This window comes from Thermobia domestica, chromosome 7 (genome assembly GCF_964235325.1).
Source record: "Thermobia domestica chromosome 7, izTheDome1.hap1.1, whole genome shotgun sequence".
In the NCBI taxonomy this organism is placed as follows: Eukaryota; Metazoa; Arthropoda; class Insecta; order Zygentoma; family Lepismatidae; genus Thermobia; species Thermobia domestica.
Window position 1 is genome coordinate 283,716,333 of NC_137460.1, and position 16,637 is coordinate 283,732,969.

At 36.0% G+C, this 16,637-nt stretch overlaps 1 protein-coding gene across 1 annotated transcript; it reads left to right on the top strand.

Moving 5' to 3' along the window:
• Nucleotides 1–345: 345 nt before the first annotated feature.
• On the top strand, nt 346–1,905 carry LOC145689765 (uncharacterized). Its single transcript, XM_081763969.1, has one exon. The coding sequence runs from the start codon at nt 346–348 to the stop codon at nt 1,903–1,905; it is 1,560 nt and encodes a 519-aa protein (XP_081620095.1).
• Nucleotides 1,906–16,637: the final 14,732 nt, after the last annotated feature.

Below are 16,637 nucleotides of genomic sequence, written 5' to 3' on the forward strand. Positions count from 1 at the left end.
TTGGCATCAAAGTTTGTAGTGTCCTCAGTCTACAATCAATGTTCTCAGTATCTACAGCCTCATCAACTGGGATTTGCAACACCAAAAGGCAGTGAAGCTATCATTCACGCCACTCGAACATTTATACATGCAAATAAAAATTCGAACAAGGTCATTCTAAAAATCGATTACAAAAATACCTTTAACTCAGTTGAACGAGACATCATTTTAAAGGAAGAGTAACAAATCATTCCTCAATATTATTCATATTTTTGGCAAAGCTATGAAAATCCATCCACGCTATTTTACAAAGAAAGGAAAATATCCTCATGTGTAGGAGTTCAGCAAGGCGATCCAGCAGGCCCGATGTTATTTAGTCTAGCAATACATCCAATTGCCCTTTCTCTTTCTTCAGAGCTAAATGTCTTCTACCTTGATGACGGAACTCTTGGAGAATCACCACAAACCGTGTTGGAAGATATAAAGAAGTTAATTACAAATTCAGAGAAAATAGGTCTACAAATAAACCCACAAAAATGTGAACTTTTCTTCAATTCGGAAAAAACCGACCCTAAAATTGTATCTGAATTTTCAAACATATTACCCGGAATACGAATAGTGAAAAATAATGAGATCTCATTGCTGGGTTCACCACTACACGAAGAAGGAATCGAATACCATTTCGAGAAACACCTGAATGACCTCAAAAGAATATCATTCCGATTAGAAAGTTTACCAGCCCACATTGCTTTCTTTTTGCTCAAAAATTGCTTCAGCATTCCTAAACAAACCTACTTTCTCCGAACAGTTCCAACATGGGTCAATTCCTCCAGACTTCTACAAATGGATCACATACTGAAGAAAGCGTTACAATCAACAATAAACTTCAATATCAACGAAACGCAATGGACTCAAGCAAGCCTTCCCATCAGAGTTGGTGGTTTAGGCATAAGAAAGGCTTCAGACCTATGCCTTCCTGCCTTCATTTCCTCTTGCCACGGAGCGTTGCCACTCGTTTCCAAAATTTTAAATTATCCAGTTGACGAAGTGGGAATAAGCCATTTGGCAGAGGCTTTGGAAATTTGGAAAGGCATTTACGATGGAAAAACCCCGGTTTTAAAAGAGTCACAGAATCAATGGGATCAAATTATTCTAAACGAGGTAATCGAACACGAAATAGTCGCTGAAAACAACATTGAAAGTGCACGCATCAAAGCTTTAAGAGAGAAGGAATCAGGGGCATGGCTACAGTCAACACCATCTATAAACATAGGGACATTCTTGAATGACAACTTTTTCAAAATCTGCATAGAATTGCGCTTAGGCCTGAATAATTGCCATGAATTTATTTGCACCTGCAACAAGATGGACAAGAAAGGTCTTCATGCCTTGAGCTGCAACAAAAGTGGAGGAAGATTTGCACGTCATAGCGAATTAAACAACATAATCAAAAGAACTCTTGCAAGCATCGACTTTCCGAGTATATTAGAACCTCCAGGAATGTTCAGGAACGATGGTAAACGGCCAGACGGAATAACATTAATTCCGTGGAAAAAGGGTCTAAGATTAGTCTGGGATGTCACATGTGTGGATACGTTTGCTCCATCTTATCTACAATCCACAAGTATAAAAGCAGGGAGTGCAGCGGAAGCGGCTTGTTCACGCAAACACTCAAAATACTCTAAACTTAAAGAAGACCATCATTTTATAGCCTTTGCTACCGAAACAACAGGTGTCTTCAGCAAAGAAGCAATGGATTTTTTGAAAGAACTAGGAGCAAGTCTGACAGCAAAAACAGGAGACCCTAGAAGGAATCAATTTTTACAGCAACGCGTAAGCATAGCCATACAAAAAGGCAATGCTGTCAGTATTTTGAGTTCCTTCCCTTCTTCCCATAAGCTTGAAGAAATTTTTTACCTTAGATAGAACACTTTAAACTGGCATAAGGAGAACTTGAAGACATTCTGAAGAAAGTAGAATCTTTTCATTTTTATTTATAGGCTATAGATTTCATTAACTAATATTTAATAAGATGGAAGCAGAAGATTTGAATATAAATAAGTTTTGAACTTATGTTTAATAATAATTTTTATTTTTGGAAGTGAAATTTCATTGTCATAATTATTGACAGTCTATTTTCAACTATTTGTTTAATTCCTATAATTCTTTTGTGACTTTATTTTTTAATTAATATTCAAACAATACTGTTTAAATATTAGATAATATCTTGTGTATGCAAAAAATACAATATGTTTATTATTATTATCATTATTACTATTAGTAATAATAATAATAATAATAATAATATAATGACAATAGCAACAATAATAAAAATAACAACTTGTTAATAATAACAAGAAAGGTAGGCAATAGCTGACTAAACTTTATCCACTAAAATGACGTCGTAGTGCAGAGTTATATGTAGATTCAGAACTAAATAAGTCAATGGGTGTATGCGACATCTCGTTGTATTAGTTTAGGAAGCCGGTAGAACAGAGAACGTTGAACTATTAAAAGTCTAGATCATACTATGTGTTACGTGTTTCTCTGAAGGGTATTCGGAAATACGTCTATAACATAATAATAAATAGAATACCACTAGCAGTGCACCCCGGAATATTTTTCTGAAGAAACGACTGATCTCAATTCGTATGGTGAATTGAACATCAATACAGCCCACCGCCGTAACTTAGATTTTTTTCGGGAGGGGGTGGTAAGCATTAATATTTGTGCCCACTAGAAAAACATCCCATGGGCCCTCCCTCAAAATTCGAAAATACCCCCTTTTTCCATCTTTCTCTTGCTCTTTGTGGGCCTCCTGGAGCCTGTGGACCCTCCTGCACGGCAAGGTTTGCGGGGCCAATAGTTATCCCCCTGGGCCTGTTCCATACATGACTAATTAATTAAGGGACAATATTGACATATCTCAAAGACGTACGAATAAATGTAACTTCTAGGGCTACTACTAATAGGGAGTTTTTTTTAAACTGAAATTGGCCTACGACTCATTTTTGTTTATGTAATATAGTGAACCGGTTTGATACTTCATTTATAATTTCATGTTCGTATAGTATATGGTTCAAAAATATTTGTCTTCAATTGAATCCCCCTCGAACGGCGGGGAGCTTCCCTGGGGAGAAATTGCTCTCCTGCCCCCACAAGTTAAGACCCTAATAGAATCCACTATTTATGAACATTATTTCTAGCATTTTCATTTTATTGAGTGAAGGTATAACTAACACTACAATTTTTGTTCTTCTACATTACTCAAACATTTGTTCTTGCTTTTCACATGAGTGAAAAAAGTTTCCTGATAAATGTTCTGTGCTGCTGCGAAGACTACATTTAAGGTGTTTGTGTCGGTTTATATGAGGCGCAAGCACGTACGTTGAACAATAATCACGTTGTTGTGTGGGCGGACAGGCTGTTGTATACAAAATCAAACTTCTGAATTCCATTTCATAGTTATATAAAAAGGAAGAAAAGCAAAACCTACAGGTTTCTTTCTTTTGTTTTTCCTATCTCTGCGTAGCATTTAATCATGACTGAATCACTGAAAGACTTCAGCGTCTTTTAAGGCAAGTTCTGCATACAGAGGCCAGTTAACCAGAATAAACACCTTTGTTCAGGCTTTTGATCCAAATGAAGGGAGAAGCCGCGGGTGCTCAGAGATAGAGCGTTCACCTCTGGTGAACGGGGTCCCTGGTTCGATCCCAACTCGCGCCATGTGAAATTTGTGGTGGGCAAACACCGTGTGCATGTTTTTCTCGGGGTTCTTCCACTTTCTTCATTCCACCATTTCATTCATTTCTCATCATCATCGTCTCCTTTAGCCTAACCGGCATAACCGTAGGACGTAAAACTCAAAGATTCCCAAATGAAGGCACTATCGAAGAAATGTGTGCACGCTTAAAACATCTAAATAACATCTGGTCAAAGCAGGAGGAGGTGCAAGATACTATTGAGACTAATGAAATTGAACCTGGAGCAGAAGAAAACGTCCGTGCAGTGATTGAAAATACTGTATTTTTCTTTAGAGACCTCAATACAAGCACTTGTTTCAAAGCATGAAAATAAGTTCTACTGTTTAGCAAAATTTGATCCGCCATATTGGATCCACTATTTTGAAGATTTCAATTAGGATATCAAGTTCGTGATCAGTGAGGTCAAAAACCACAGCATGCCCATTTTTGTACACTCTGAAAGTGATTTTGAATTTTGGCCACGTTTTTAGCATTTCGTAGCACTGGGCGTCTTCGCAACACACAGGACATCTCTTTAAAAACAGCACTGTATTGCGAAAATTAGTACGTCTGGTCACCCTATGCTAGTCAGACGAATTTCGTAACAGAGAATTTGGTGCAATAATTGAAAATCAAATAGTATAGACAATAAATTCCAATTCGAGGTATAAATCAAGCAATATCTAATAGAAAGTCCTCTGTGACATTCATATGTTAACACATTTTCATTGAATATAAATTGTTCAGTTTTCCCTCATATTAGCGATAAAAGTGTGCTGGAACACAGGAGGACGCCGTCCCCAACCTCCAAAAAATATGTACGGCGTCCCCCAGTTCCTAAAAAATTACAATGGGCAAAGATAATCAGGGCTTGTCCATCACAAAGTTCACATGGCGATGGCTGGGATCGAACCAGGGACCCCAAGCTCGAGAGGTGGGGTCCAATAGTTATGCCTCTGGGCCTGTTCCATACATGGCAAATTAATTAAGGGACAATATTGACATTAATTAAGGGACAAAGCCGTACGAATAAATATAACTTCTAGGGCAACTACTAATACGGAGTTTTTTTAAAACTGAAATTGGCCCAAGACTCATTTTTGTTTGTGCTGTTTTGTTTATGTAATATAGTGAACCTGTTTGATATTTCATTTATAATTTTATGTTCGTATCGTATATGGTTTAAAAATATTTGTCTTCAATTAGATCCCCCTCGATCCCCCTTCTCCTGGGGAGAAGTTGCCCTCCTGTCCTCCAAAAGTTAAGACCCTAATAGAATCCACTATTTATGAACATTGTTTCTAGCATTTTCATTTTATTTAGTGAAGGTATATCGAACCAGAGATCTCTACCACTAAGCCACTGCGCTCCCTACAATCGTAATCGAGTTCTTGATATACATTAGGGGTCGGTGAAAGTAAGGAGAAGGGTTACAAATAGAATCGAAGTTAATAAACAGGTTGGGCTAGGTAGTACCATTTAAATCACTTTCTTTGATGCCCCCCTCCAAATTTTACATGCCGGAGACGCCAGTGCCGGAATATACTATAACCGCATCTTTTTCATGCGCAGCAACAATTAACATATGTAACACAACATATAGAATTCATGACAATTTGAAATGTATATGAATAGTATTATATTAACCCACCACATGTATATAGCTCTTCCACTTCTAAGGCCACAATTCTTCATGTTGCACATGGAATACTATTAGCTGGTTAATAATTAGTTTATTCGTCGTCTTCCCCACCATGGACACTTACAAATCATGTTTTCGTGATATTGCAACTGTACTAGCAACTTGGTACAGTTGCCAATTAATGAATATTTTTATCACAAACATTTTTCCGCACTTGTAAACTCACCTTCACTTGACTATAAGAATCAACGAAATTCTTCCACATTGCATCACCATATGACAAATGAAGGACGCGAACCGAACATACATGCAGCGAGACCAGACTACGATTTCTCCAATGAGGCTTTTCATCGGCAAAGGCGGCTCGGCGTCTGCCCAAGCACCTTTCCAAGGTCGGTCCGTCAGCTTTTTTCAGACCTTCTTTCGACTCCTTTACTTGTCGGCACGCCGACAGCGTTTCGGCGCCTTTCCGACAACATTTGCCGAGGTCGCCCGTCCGATGTTTGCCGTCTTATTCCAAAATGTTTGTCAACGATCCTCTCGTACTTGTAATTTAATTTTAAAAATTTACTTCTCATATACCGTTTACGTGCAGTCCCTTTACTACATTTCTTTTCATACATTTACCTTTTTTATGGTCGGCACGCCGTCAACGTTTCGACGTCTTTACAACCATCATTTATAGGGGTCGTTGCGTCCGCTGTATGCCACTATCTGCCGACTCCGTTTTCAAAATTCATATTTTATGGAATTAGTGCCCTCTCAAGGGAAAAACCTTCGGACAGTTTCAATTTTTACTTCATCTTTAACATCTACGGACCAGCATTTTTCAATGCTCGAAAAAATTATTTCTGAATATTTTCTAGTTAGTACACTGTATACTCAAAGCTGCCATATGATGGACGCAGAGTGCACTAAATGTATTCTCGAATGAGTACTTGAGTAGCAAAACTTGTAACGATGCAATTGACATGAAACGACATACGTTTACGTAATATTAAAATGAATGTACTCAAATGAGCACTGGGGGATCGTAGACGTTAAAGAAGATACAGGCTCTATTCATTTTCCAAAATTCGACTCGTTGCCACTGTTACGCGATATTGAAACATTCTCCGACTTCGTTTTTTAAAAGAAATTGCCGGCAGTGTCTTTTTGCAATCGTCGTCATACTGGCTGCCGACTGTTTCGAGAAAGCTTTATACGAGGGAAATATAAGCCCTAATTCGTATTTTAAAGCAACAAATTACCTTCTAACTCTCTTTGTTTCTTTTAGTGAGCGAATCTCTCTATTTGCTCGTCGCGTTCGAAAATCGCGCGGAAAGACGCCGGTGTCCTCAGTAGGGACATGCAAGATTGAACTATGTTCTGTTAATTAATGTGAAATTTGGCGTAATTGTAGCAAAAGACTATGCGCTTTTCAAATCTGAAATGTTATTTTGGTAATACACCGTCTTAGGGGGCGAAGCTCAGAAGATGGATCTTTATAAAAATTCAAAATTTTGTTCCCGAAATGCAAGTGAGCGTCAGATTATCCACAAATATCATATAATTAATATTTGATTGCTCCTTCCATGTGCCAGTGATTTATAGGGGGCTATAGCCCCCTTTCAGCAATAAAAGAGTCACCATAATTATCCTTAGTACGAACATACGAGAATAATGTATTTCTTGTCAATTGATGTGAAATTTAGCGTCATTGTAACAAAAAGGATGTGCTTATCAAATCTTGAATGTTATGTCGGTAACGCACCGCCTTAGGGGGACACTGGGGGCGAAGCGTATGTTACTGGATCTTTATATAAAAAAAATAAATTTTATTTTGGAAATCCAGTGAGTGTCAAGTTGATCACAAATGCTACGAAATTAACTTTCTGATGCTCCTTTCATGAGCCAGTGACTGATATTGGGCTACAGCCCCCTTCTAAAATCACATTAAAATTCATGATAAATATCCTAAGCAGGGATATGCGCAAGAAGCTATTGGTTGTCAATTAATATGAAATTTGTCGTTATGTTAGTAAAAATCTGGAATGTTATTTTGGTAACAGGGGACACAGAGTACGCAGGGTAAATTAGTAGCGATACCTTCGGGAATCACAAGGGGAGGGGAAATAAAAATTCCAAATTTTTTTGGGAGTGCTCATGAGTTTCAATGAGCAAGATGCGCAGAACTAATGATCCATACTACTTTTATGTACCAATGACTAATATGGGACTACAGCCCCCTTCGAAGAGCATAATAAATTCAATATGATTGTTCTTACGCAAGGATTTACTGGCAGGAGCTAAATATTTTTTATAGTTAATGGGAAATTTGTCATTATTTTTTAAAGAAAATGTTTATTTAGAAGAGAGTCTTAGTAACAATAGGATAATACCCCTGTGTTGTTCTCCTTTCAGGGGCACGGACTCAGAATTTCTTTTGCCTAATGGGAGTGCCAATATGAAACGTTGGAAGTAGTTTTCTCTAATTCAGTGGTTATCAAACTTTCCAATAACGGGTACCCCTTGTTCGTTCGGACAGTGATCTGTAGGTTCCCTTGCAACGCTATTTGGAATAGATGGAATTACCACTGAGAAGAAAAAGATCAAGAAAAATAATGCAATAAGTAGTTTACTCTAAATATACATGATTGTTTCTTAGTTAACGAAATTTCAATTGAAAAATCAGTCTTTTTTCTTAAAGGATACCACTTCATAAACAGTGTTCTCAAATGTGCGATCACTAATGTGAAGAATGATTTTTTTTTCATAATTACGTTGAAATCTGGAATAGGTTTTGTCACCATCAATCTTAGGTCCGATTCCACACCAAGACGATTTCATTTCTAAGTTTTAATACTGCAAAGAGCAGAAAATTTATGCTCACTTAAGTAAGTGGTAGGGGAAGCCATCAAATGTTGTGATGCCTTTTCATACAACTCTTTATACTCACAGCGCACAAGCAACCAAAAGTTACAAAGTTCATTTTCTAAAAGTTTCTCCATGAATTCTCAAGATAGTTCCAATAGCTGTTCTTTTCTGTGTTCGAGACATTCATAATTTGTACGTCATGTATTTCTACTATCACCGACCCGAAGCTCATTTTGAAAATTTTAAAAAAGACAGACATAATATCAAACTTTATTAACCAACCCTCGTATATAAAAGGAACAATCTCGAAGCTTTCTTCATCAGTTTTGTATTTCGTGCATCTGTGTTGGTAGGTCTCATTTTGATTTTTATGGCCATATATGGTCGAGGAACAAGGACTGTTCACGTGAGAGTTACATGCTTGGTAAATGTCCTTTTGGGTCTGATTTTGGGACAATCACTTTCAACCTACGCACTTTTATACCCAAAAGCTCATTGGACAATAATTTTGATCCCGACGCTAGGAGCGAAAATCGGGATTTTCCCGTTGACCATATACAAGCTTTGGTTTGCTAAATAGGACTCTCACTCTGTGTTTAGTACGCGTGCCTGTTTGTTACTTCGAAGAGCACTCACCAAGTCGTGTGGGGTGCCGTGTTCTAAAGATAATACGCGCTCCCCTTGTATGGGTTGAGCTTCGCACGTTGAATCGCCCTTGGCATATGTGAGAGTTAATTTTCAGAGTTTATCAACATTGATATGTTACGCATCTGTACAAAAAAGGTCATTCTAACAGTGTGTCGAATTCTCATATAAAGTGACTCGTAATACGTGTTAGCACTTTAACATTCGATTGTGGCCTCAACTCGGATAATCGTTTTATTCCTGCCAGTAGGGAATTACATTGAACCTTCAAGACTAGTTGACGCAGATCCGAGCTTATTTCGGCTCTAGTACAGGAACTTTTGTGGATCTTGTATACATCTAGCGGATTCGACGCCAGGACCCGAGTTGTACACTCTAAATACAGTACCCACTATTTCAGAGGTACAAAACGGACTTTCTGTACCCATGAATTTAGCAGGTACATGGTACCCAAGAGGTAGCAGGTACAGTGTACGTCTGATTTCTTAGGTACAAATATTTTTCATGGGTACTAAAGCTCCTAATTTCATGGGTACATGTACAGTCAGAAACAATATTAAGTATAGGTTGGGCTATAAATTCATATACTTTCAACCTATACTTAAGTTAATATTGTTTCTGACTGTGCCTATTACATGGAGCTGCAGTGGCTCAGTGGTAGAGCGTTCACCTCTGGGGTCCCTGGTTCGACTCCAGGTCGCTCCAAGTGAACTTTGTGGTAGGCAAACACCGTGTGCTGAGGTTTCCTCGGGGTTCTACCATTTCCTCTCACTTTCTTTATTCTACAATTTCATTCATTCATCATCATTGCCGTCTTCTTTAGCCTAACCAGCATAACTCTGGAACGTAAAACTCAAAGATTTCATTTCATTTTGTACTTGTTTTATTGATAAACATAAGTTGACTCAATCAATATCTAGATTACAACCCTTAACAACATTTGCTATTATAGGTCGTAATCTAAGCATTTTCAGTCAACATTAAAAGTCGCAATCACTCTGATTAACATAAACATGCTAAAAAAGAAATGTGATGGTTCTGTATAAAACTTAGGTGGGCTCGTGAAAACTTTCGTAACGTGAGTCTCTTGCCCATTTCACAAGTAGAAATATTGGTTTAATCTATTTAAAAAAATTAATGGAAACAAGGGTCATGTGATGCATCACCTTTAAGACTAGATTTCAATAGAAATTCAAAGGCAAAGTCAGATTTTCAGTATTTGTACCCTGCTACTTTTCAGAGATGACTTTATTAATGATATTGAAATTAGGAACAATATGAAACTGGTTACATAAACAGTAATAATGAAAACTGATTTTTTCAATAAAGTTCTCATGAAATACTATCACAAAATGAAGTGGGCTCCATTTTCCATTTAAGATTATTTTCAGACAAATTCAACAGGGCTGCCTCCAAAATGGCCTACAGAACACATTATACTGCTAGAAATTTTCCGCATCCAAGTAAACCAGTTTACAATTATTCCTCTTTTACATCAGAATATACAGTAATCAAGGTGGCTCTAACTTTGACTTACTTTGTACCGTATCATATATGAATATACCTTGTACTTTGTTCCTTATTATAAACACAAATATTTATTCGATTTGAAATGTTTGAATACATTTTATATTAATACTAAAGTACGGCCATTCGCCCTACTGGAAGGACGCGCCTCCTGATTTAAAAATGGAGAATCTGTCCTCCCGGAAGAATATAAAACTCTTATAAGAGGTATTCTGCAAAAGAACGAATATCAGTGTGATATTATCCATCAAACATCACCTTCGGAAAGCATCTCACCTTTAGTGAACGAACAATCGTATTTTTTTTTTTAAGATTGGGTGCCATACAGAACTGAAACTTCTTTTTTCCCTTAGTGATGCTTTCTACGCTGCCACAAAGTCAAAGTCCTCTTAACTGTGGGAAAATATTGTAGTACCTTTTGGACGTTCAGTCCTTCCTCAAGGATGTTTAAGTTACAAGTTTTCTGATGAAAGTAATGAAAATACTTAAAAATACCATCGATTACATTTTCGACATCAAAGCTCTGTTTTTATCAACCCAGATAAAACAACATAACATCTGAGCAATGCAAATACCTTCCATTAAAAGCTAAGCTTTTAGCTTTTGATAAAACTTATTTTCTTTGTTCAGCTGTTATTTTATTTTACTTGGAACAAAATGCCACATATTCTTCTTTAAGCTGTGGATTAGGAAAAAATGAAGAAAGAATATTTCAGTTTGCGCGTGCGGACTCACACCGATTAAAGCATCCCAAATTGAATAAAGCAGATCCGGAAGCTAGGCGAAAAATTTCAAGAACAACCAAGGACCAGACTGGTTTGTTGAATTAGGGGAGGGGGCGCTGATAATGCAAATTTGATGTTTTAACCTTATTGTTCACAATTTTTGCTGCTACATTATATAACCTTATTAAGTAATAAATAAACATTCTTATTTTAAAATGAAGTGCTAAAAATACTTGATATACAGGAACATAATTCAAGTAATACAAAACAAGTTTATTGCTATTGTTTACGTTGTTTTCGTTATAATATTTAGTATTTTATATGGTTTCTGCAGTACGCTGCGTTTAATATTTCTTTTTCACATGTCAAAATGTTTTTGCAAGTCCCAGAAATTGTCCAAACCATGTTGGGTATAATAAATTCTTAAAGTAATAAATACATAAGAGCAGCAGGGATGTCTCTTCGATATCACGGCTGTTTCTCCATTTCCTTTCCACAGCATTTTGGACTCGGCAGTATAGAATAGGGTTGGTCCTTGAGGCTTTCAAGGTTTCTGGAAACGATGCCTGTAATATATATATCCAAAGGAATGAGTTTAGATATGTTTAATAAAATATAAAGAACACAGTACATATTTAAATAAAGAAATAAAACCACGAAATAACAATGCTGTGCAAAATATGCAATAATTATCTTATCAAGTGTAGCTACATCTAAATTGAAAAGTTGTTTACACACTATCATTATGTAGACGACACGTTAATTCTCTATAAAGACATCAAAAAAATAGAAGTACTCCTTAGAATGTTTAACAATATTAATTTTAAAAATGAAATATGTTATACTTTGGTACGTTGTTTTAGTGGTAACATACTACAAAAACTTATAACTTTACTTTGAAATTCGATTGTTCTTGGTAAAATTCTGTATTTTCGTAGAGTTTGTCCATGTGGGCGCAGCTCAGCCAAAAAAGGTGTTTGTTTTATTCGGGTTGGAAACGCCTGAAAAAAAAACACCTAGTTATTGAGCTTTTGATGAGTATATTAGTCATACAACTAAGCGGATCACATTGAAAGTGATTTTTACAAAATTTGGACTTTTAGGCATACTACATCATTCAATATATACTAATTAAGTGTTTTCTAGGACCTTTGTAAAGTACTGAATGAATTTTTAAAAACTCAGCTTGAGATAATTATGGAATTAATTGAGATAATTATACAAATTAATGTAAAGATTATGCTTATAATTGAAATAAATGAAGTCTTTGAGTTTTACGTCCCATGGTTATGGTTTGTGGGCTAAAGCAGGCTGTGATGAAGAGAAATGAACGAAATGGTGAAATGAAGAAAGTGGGAGAAAAAGGGAGAACAACGAGAAAACTCACGAGTACGGTGATTGTCCTCCACAAAGTCCACATGGCGCGAGCTGGGATCGAACCAGGGACACCAAGAACCGGAGGTGAACTCTCTACCACTGAACCACCGCGTCCCCCTTGTTGCAAATTATGACAATGAGAATCTTGAAATATAAATCACATTTTAACACTTTTACCCACTTACATTTAGATATTTTGAAAAATAAATTAAGTCCGAGAAAACCGATACGGGCGCAGGTGGGTTGTTTTTTTAAACCCTGATTTTAGTAGCTCTCGACTTGGGCTGGGTACGATGCTATTAGCTGTTAAGTTCCTAAAATCCACAAACAACCATGCCCCAGTGAGAATGGAACCTGGAACATTGAAGTAAGCGGAATGATACTTAAAAGCGCACGGCTACTGCGGTCAACTCTCGTTCTCATTTACAAAATCAAGTAAAAGGTGCTACAAGACTTCTTTCTGAACTGCAAAATTGCAGGAAGTAGAGAAACTTGCGCTCACATACACACAAAAAATATCACAATGTACCAAAGTGAAGTTCCAAAGAAAACATGAAAATCCAATGTTTTTCATTTTTTTAATGCAATATATTACGCGAGTTACACATTGTTAAACTTAGCTTGGGGTCATATAGGACCCAGGTAGTAGGAAGGTTAAATATATTGATAGAAATTGGCAAAATTTATCGATTGCCTACGTAGCTTCCAGCATTAGATTGGATTGCACTTTCAATGATATCTACGTATTAAATTTATAATTTAATACCTCAGTTTTAGCGTACTGATTATGATACGTTGAACTTTAAATTTTACATGCAAAGCAATAACAAGGATTTCCTGTTATTGTCGTACATATCAAGTAATGGCGGGATTTTCCCGATGGCTAGGGCGGGAGATTCTCAATTTAAGAAATTTACTGACCAGGCTTCTTTAAGCGTATGGGAGTTCTTCCGGCAAAATCTCGCTGTTGCATAATAACACAAAGGCGAAGCAAACTTATTTCTGTGAATATGTAATATAAATACATAAAGCAAAAAATCTAAATAAAAAACTCGTTTAAACCAAAAAAGCCTGGTTTAAACATCCCCCCAAAAACGGGTTTTTGTTATTTTCAAAAACAACCATGGTTCTTGTCAACTCTGCTTACTTTTGTATATAGAAGGTTAAAAAATTCTTATTATATACATTGGTTAATCCTATGGAATTCATAATGTAAATAAGTTGAAGAAAAATTGTTTGAAATATCTTTTCGAAATTCATAGTTTATTTTCGAGGTTTTATATTATTATCAGCACCAACCACTAATTAAATGACTTTTTGTGTTATAGAGAAGCGAAACGAAGTCTCCTTTATCAATTTAAAGCAGACTTTTGAGAAAAAGCCCAAAATTTTCAAAGAAAAAGAGAGAAGCAGAAAAAACCGAGTTTTTTCCAAAAACGCCGGTTTTTTCAGAGCCCTTCCATCTCTAGCGTTATATCGAGGACTACATGAAAATACAAAAAAGTACCAAAGTGTACTACACTTGGTTAGATTACATTACGTTACTTGAGGCTAGGTTAGGTTCAGTTACCTTCAAAACAGAGCCATATAAACTTTTAGAATTTACATGGCATAAAAAATTGATATTGCGTACAAACACGGCGTCCGGATGTATGCTACAGTGCTGGGTGCGTCCGGAGGAAGCAAGCGTGTCAGCAATGGTGGGTATGCGAGTTGGTAGTGAAACAGATGGTTTTTGGCAATGATACTAGCTTCAATAGGACTTCATATTAGTAAAGCTCCACTTGTAAACAGTATAATGTGTCTTTTACAGAATTTCAACAACTGACATTCGTTATTTTTGTGTAATTCTATAAAACGCAAACAAGGTATGTCACAATCTTAACATATACGCGCTATTACCACACTGTCTTTTCCACCATTAAATCATAGCAAGTGTACTTCTCCGCCAAACAGTCACTTCCGCCTCCACATACAATATCCCTTACAATATCAAATACAGCCTACAGAAATCACTATTTCCTTCACCTAACTCTCACTTACTCTTCCTCTCAAACCAAAATAAATTCTCCAATTCACCCTGTAAACTTCCAAAAATTGGTCCGGCAATACAACACTTACATGGTAAAGTCCTTGCCCAAGCACAAGGTACAGGGATTTAGTAAACGTTACCCTCAACGTAAGCACCAGAAGCCATAAACACAACCTATACAAACCAGTTTAGCGCAAGGTGCACGTAACCATGTGTATGGAATACTTACCCTTGCACTTTCAATTCCATACTCTTGATTTTCCTACATACGTTAATGGCACCCACGGAACAGTCGGAGTATTATTCAGATAAAGTCACGAAAATTAGCATGTTGTGCATGTTTTTTTTTTTTTTTAAAAAAACTAGATTTAAAATGTACATTTTGTAATCAGCTTAACCATGAAAAATTGTTTCAAAGGAACTATGGCTTAAATTACTGTTTGACTACTGAAATATAATATACATTTTAGAGAAGTTAATTCATTTAAAATATCCAGATACAATTATAAATAAAAAATATTCCATTTACTCTTATACGTGACTCGTTTGATTGGTTGCTGGAATCTTTTCAATCTTCATTCAAATAATGCACAGACAACACATGAACCGAAAACACACAATATGGCGTATGTTCATGTTACCTTATTGTCATGGGTACATTCTTCGGTACGAATTTACTGTACCCATAAATCTTCCATGTACCCACTAATTCATGGGTAAGAGGCTGAGATGCGGTGTGTACCCACTAAAGTCTTCGGTACATTGAATTCTCATTGGTACATCAGCGAAGTACCTTCTATTTCATGGGTACTTGTGCAAAATCATGGGTACTGTTTATAGAGTGTATCAGCAGTGGAGCAACTGACCGGTCGAAGATTTATCGTGAGTAAGTGAAACATTAATTATTCGAGCCACCTAACCTCTTTTTTTATTGAAGGAAAGCAAATAGAAATGAAATGAAAGGTTGAAACAATCAAATAAAATTGAACAAATCTACTTGACAGCTTGTAATCTCTTAATGTTCTCTTAATTTGTGTAATTCAGATTCAGCAACACATTGTTTGCACAGTTTAATTAGTTTTTTTGAGTTTTATCGTAAAGTGGTTTCTTTATTATTCGTTAATATTTGTGTTGAAATTAATCATTTTCACATATTTCTATTTTACGCTCAACCGTATGTGCCCAGCTTCGGGTTTTCGATAAGATATATAAGTTCGAATGTAATTGTGATTTGCCGTAGTAAAGCTGGGGTGAATGCTTAGGTTTATAGAGTTTTAACAACGGCAAAAAAAAAAAAAAAAAACACCATTACAAACACATGGTGACCATGAGAGGAAAAAATCATCAATCTTCGGATGTAATTGTGCCCGAAGATACTACTGATTTACTTGGTAAACACGACAGTATTTAGAACAGGTATTGTAGGGTTTGCGTATAGAATCCAGAGTTTGAGTCACGTTGTATATGTAGCAAACTAGTTATATTTAATTTCCTTGGAAATTGTTCAAACTTGTGAAAAAGGAAAGAGAAAATAATAAGCAGGCTTTAAATAACATAAAGTAAATTTAATTACTATAGAAATATTACTAGTATAAGTTTTTCGTAAGACATTAAAATATAATATTTTTATCTTTGCTCGCAGTTTTCTAACCGTCAACTCCAATATTGCGCACATATGAATAAACACCAATCAGCTGATCACAGCCGAACACACACCAATATAGACATAACCTTCTGTTTGCACCTTTATTTATACTTATGCTAAGAATATTGTGAGAAAATAATTATAGGATACGTGTTAAGATATGTTAAAATAAATTAATAAGTTTTGAGAAGTGTCAAAAAAGAGAAGGTTTTTTGCAATTGAAATAATGACACATTAGTTTCAGAAAGTTGTTTGTTTACACTTTGTTGTTGAAGTTAGGCGTTCGTATTTTTCACTTTTATATTGTGAATTAGTTGTTTGTAACTTAAATAAATATAGAGAGTAGAATTACATTAGAACAAATTCAAGCATTGTTAGAGAAACAGTCTGCTAAATTAGAACAGAAACTAGAAAATAACTGTGAACGTTTAGAATATAAAATTGAAAGCAATAGAGAATGAGTAGA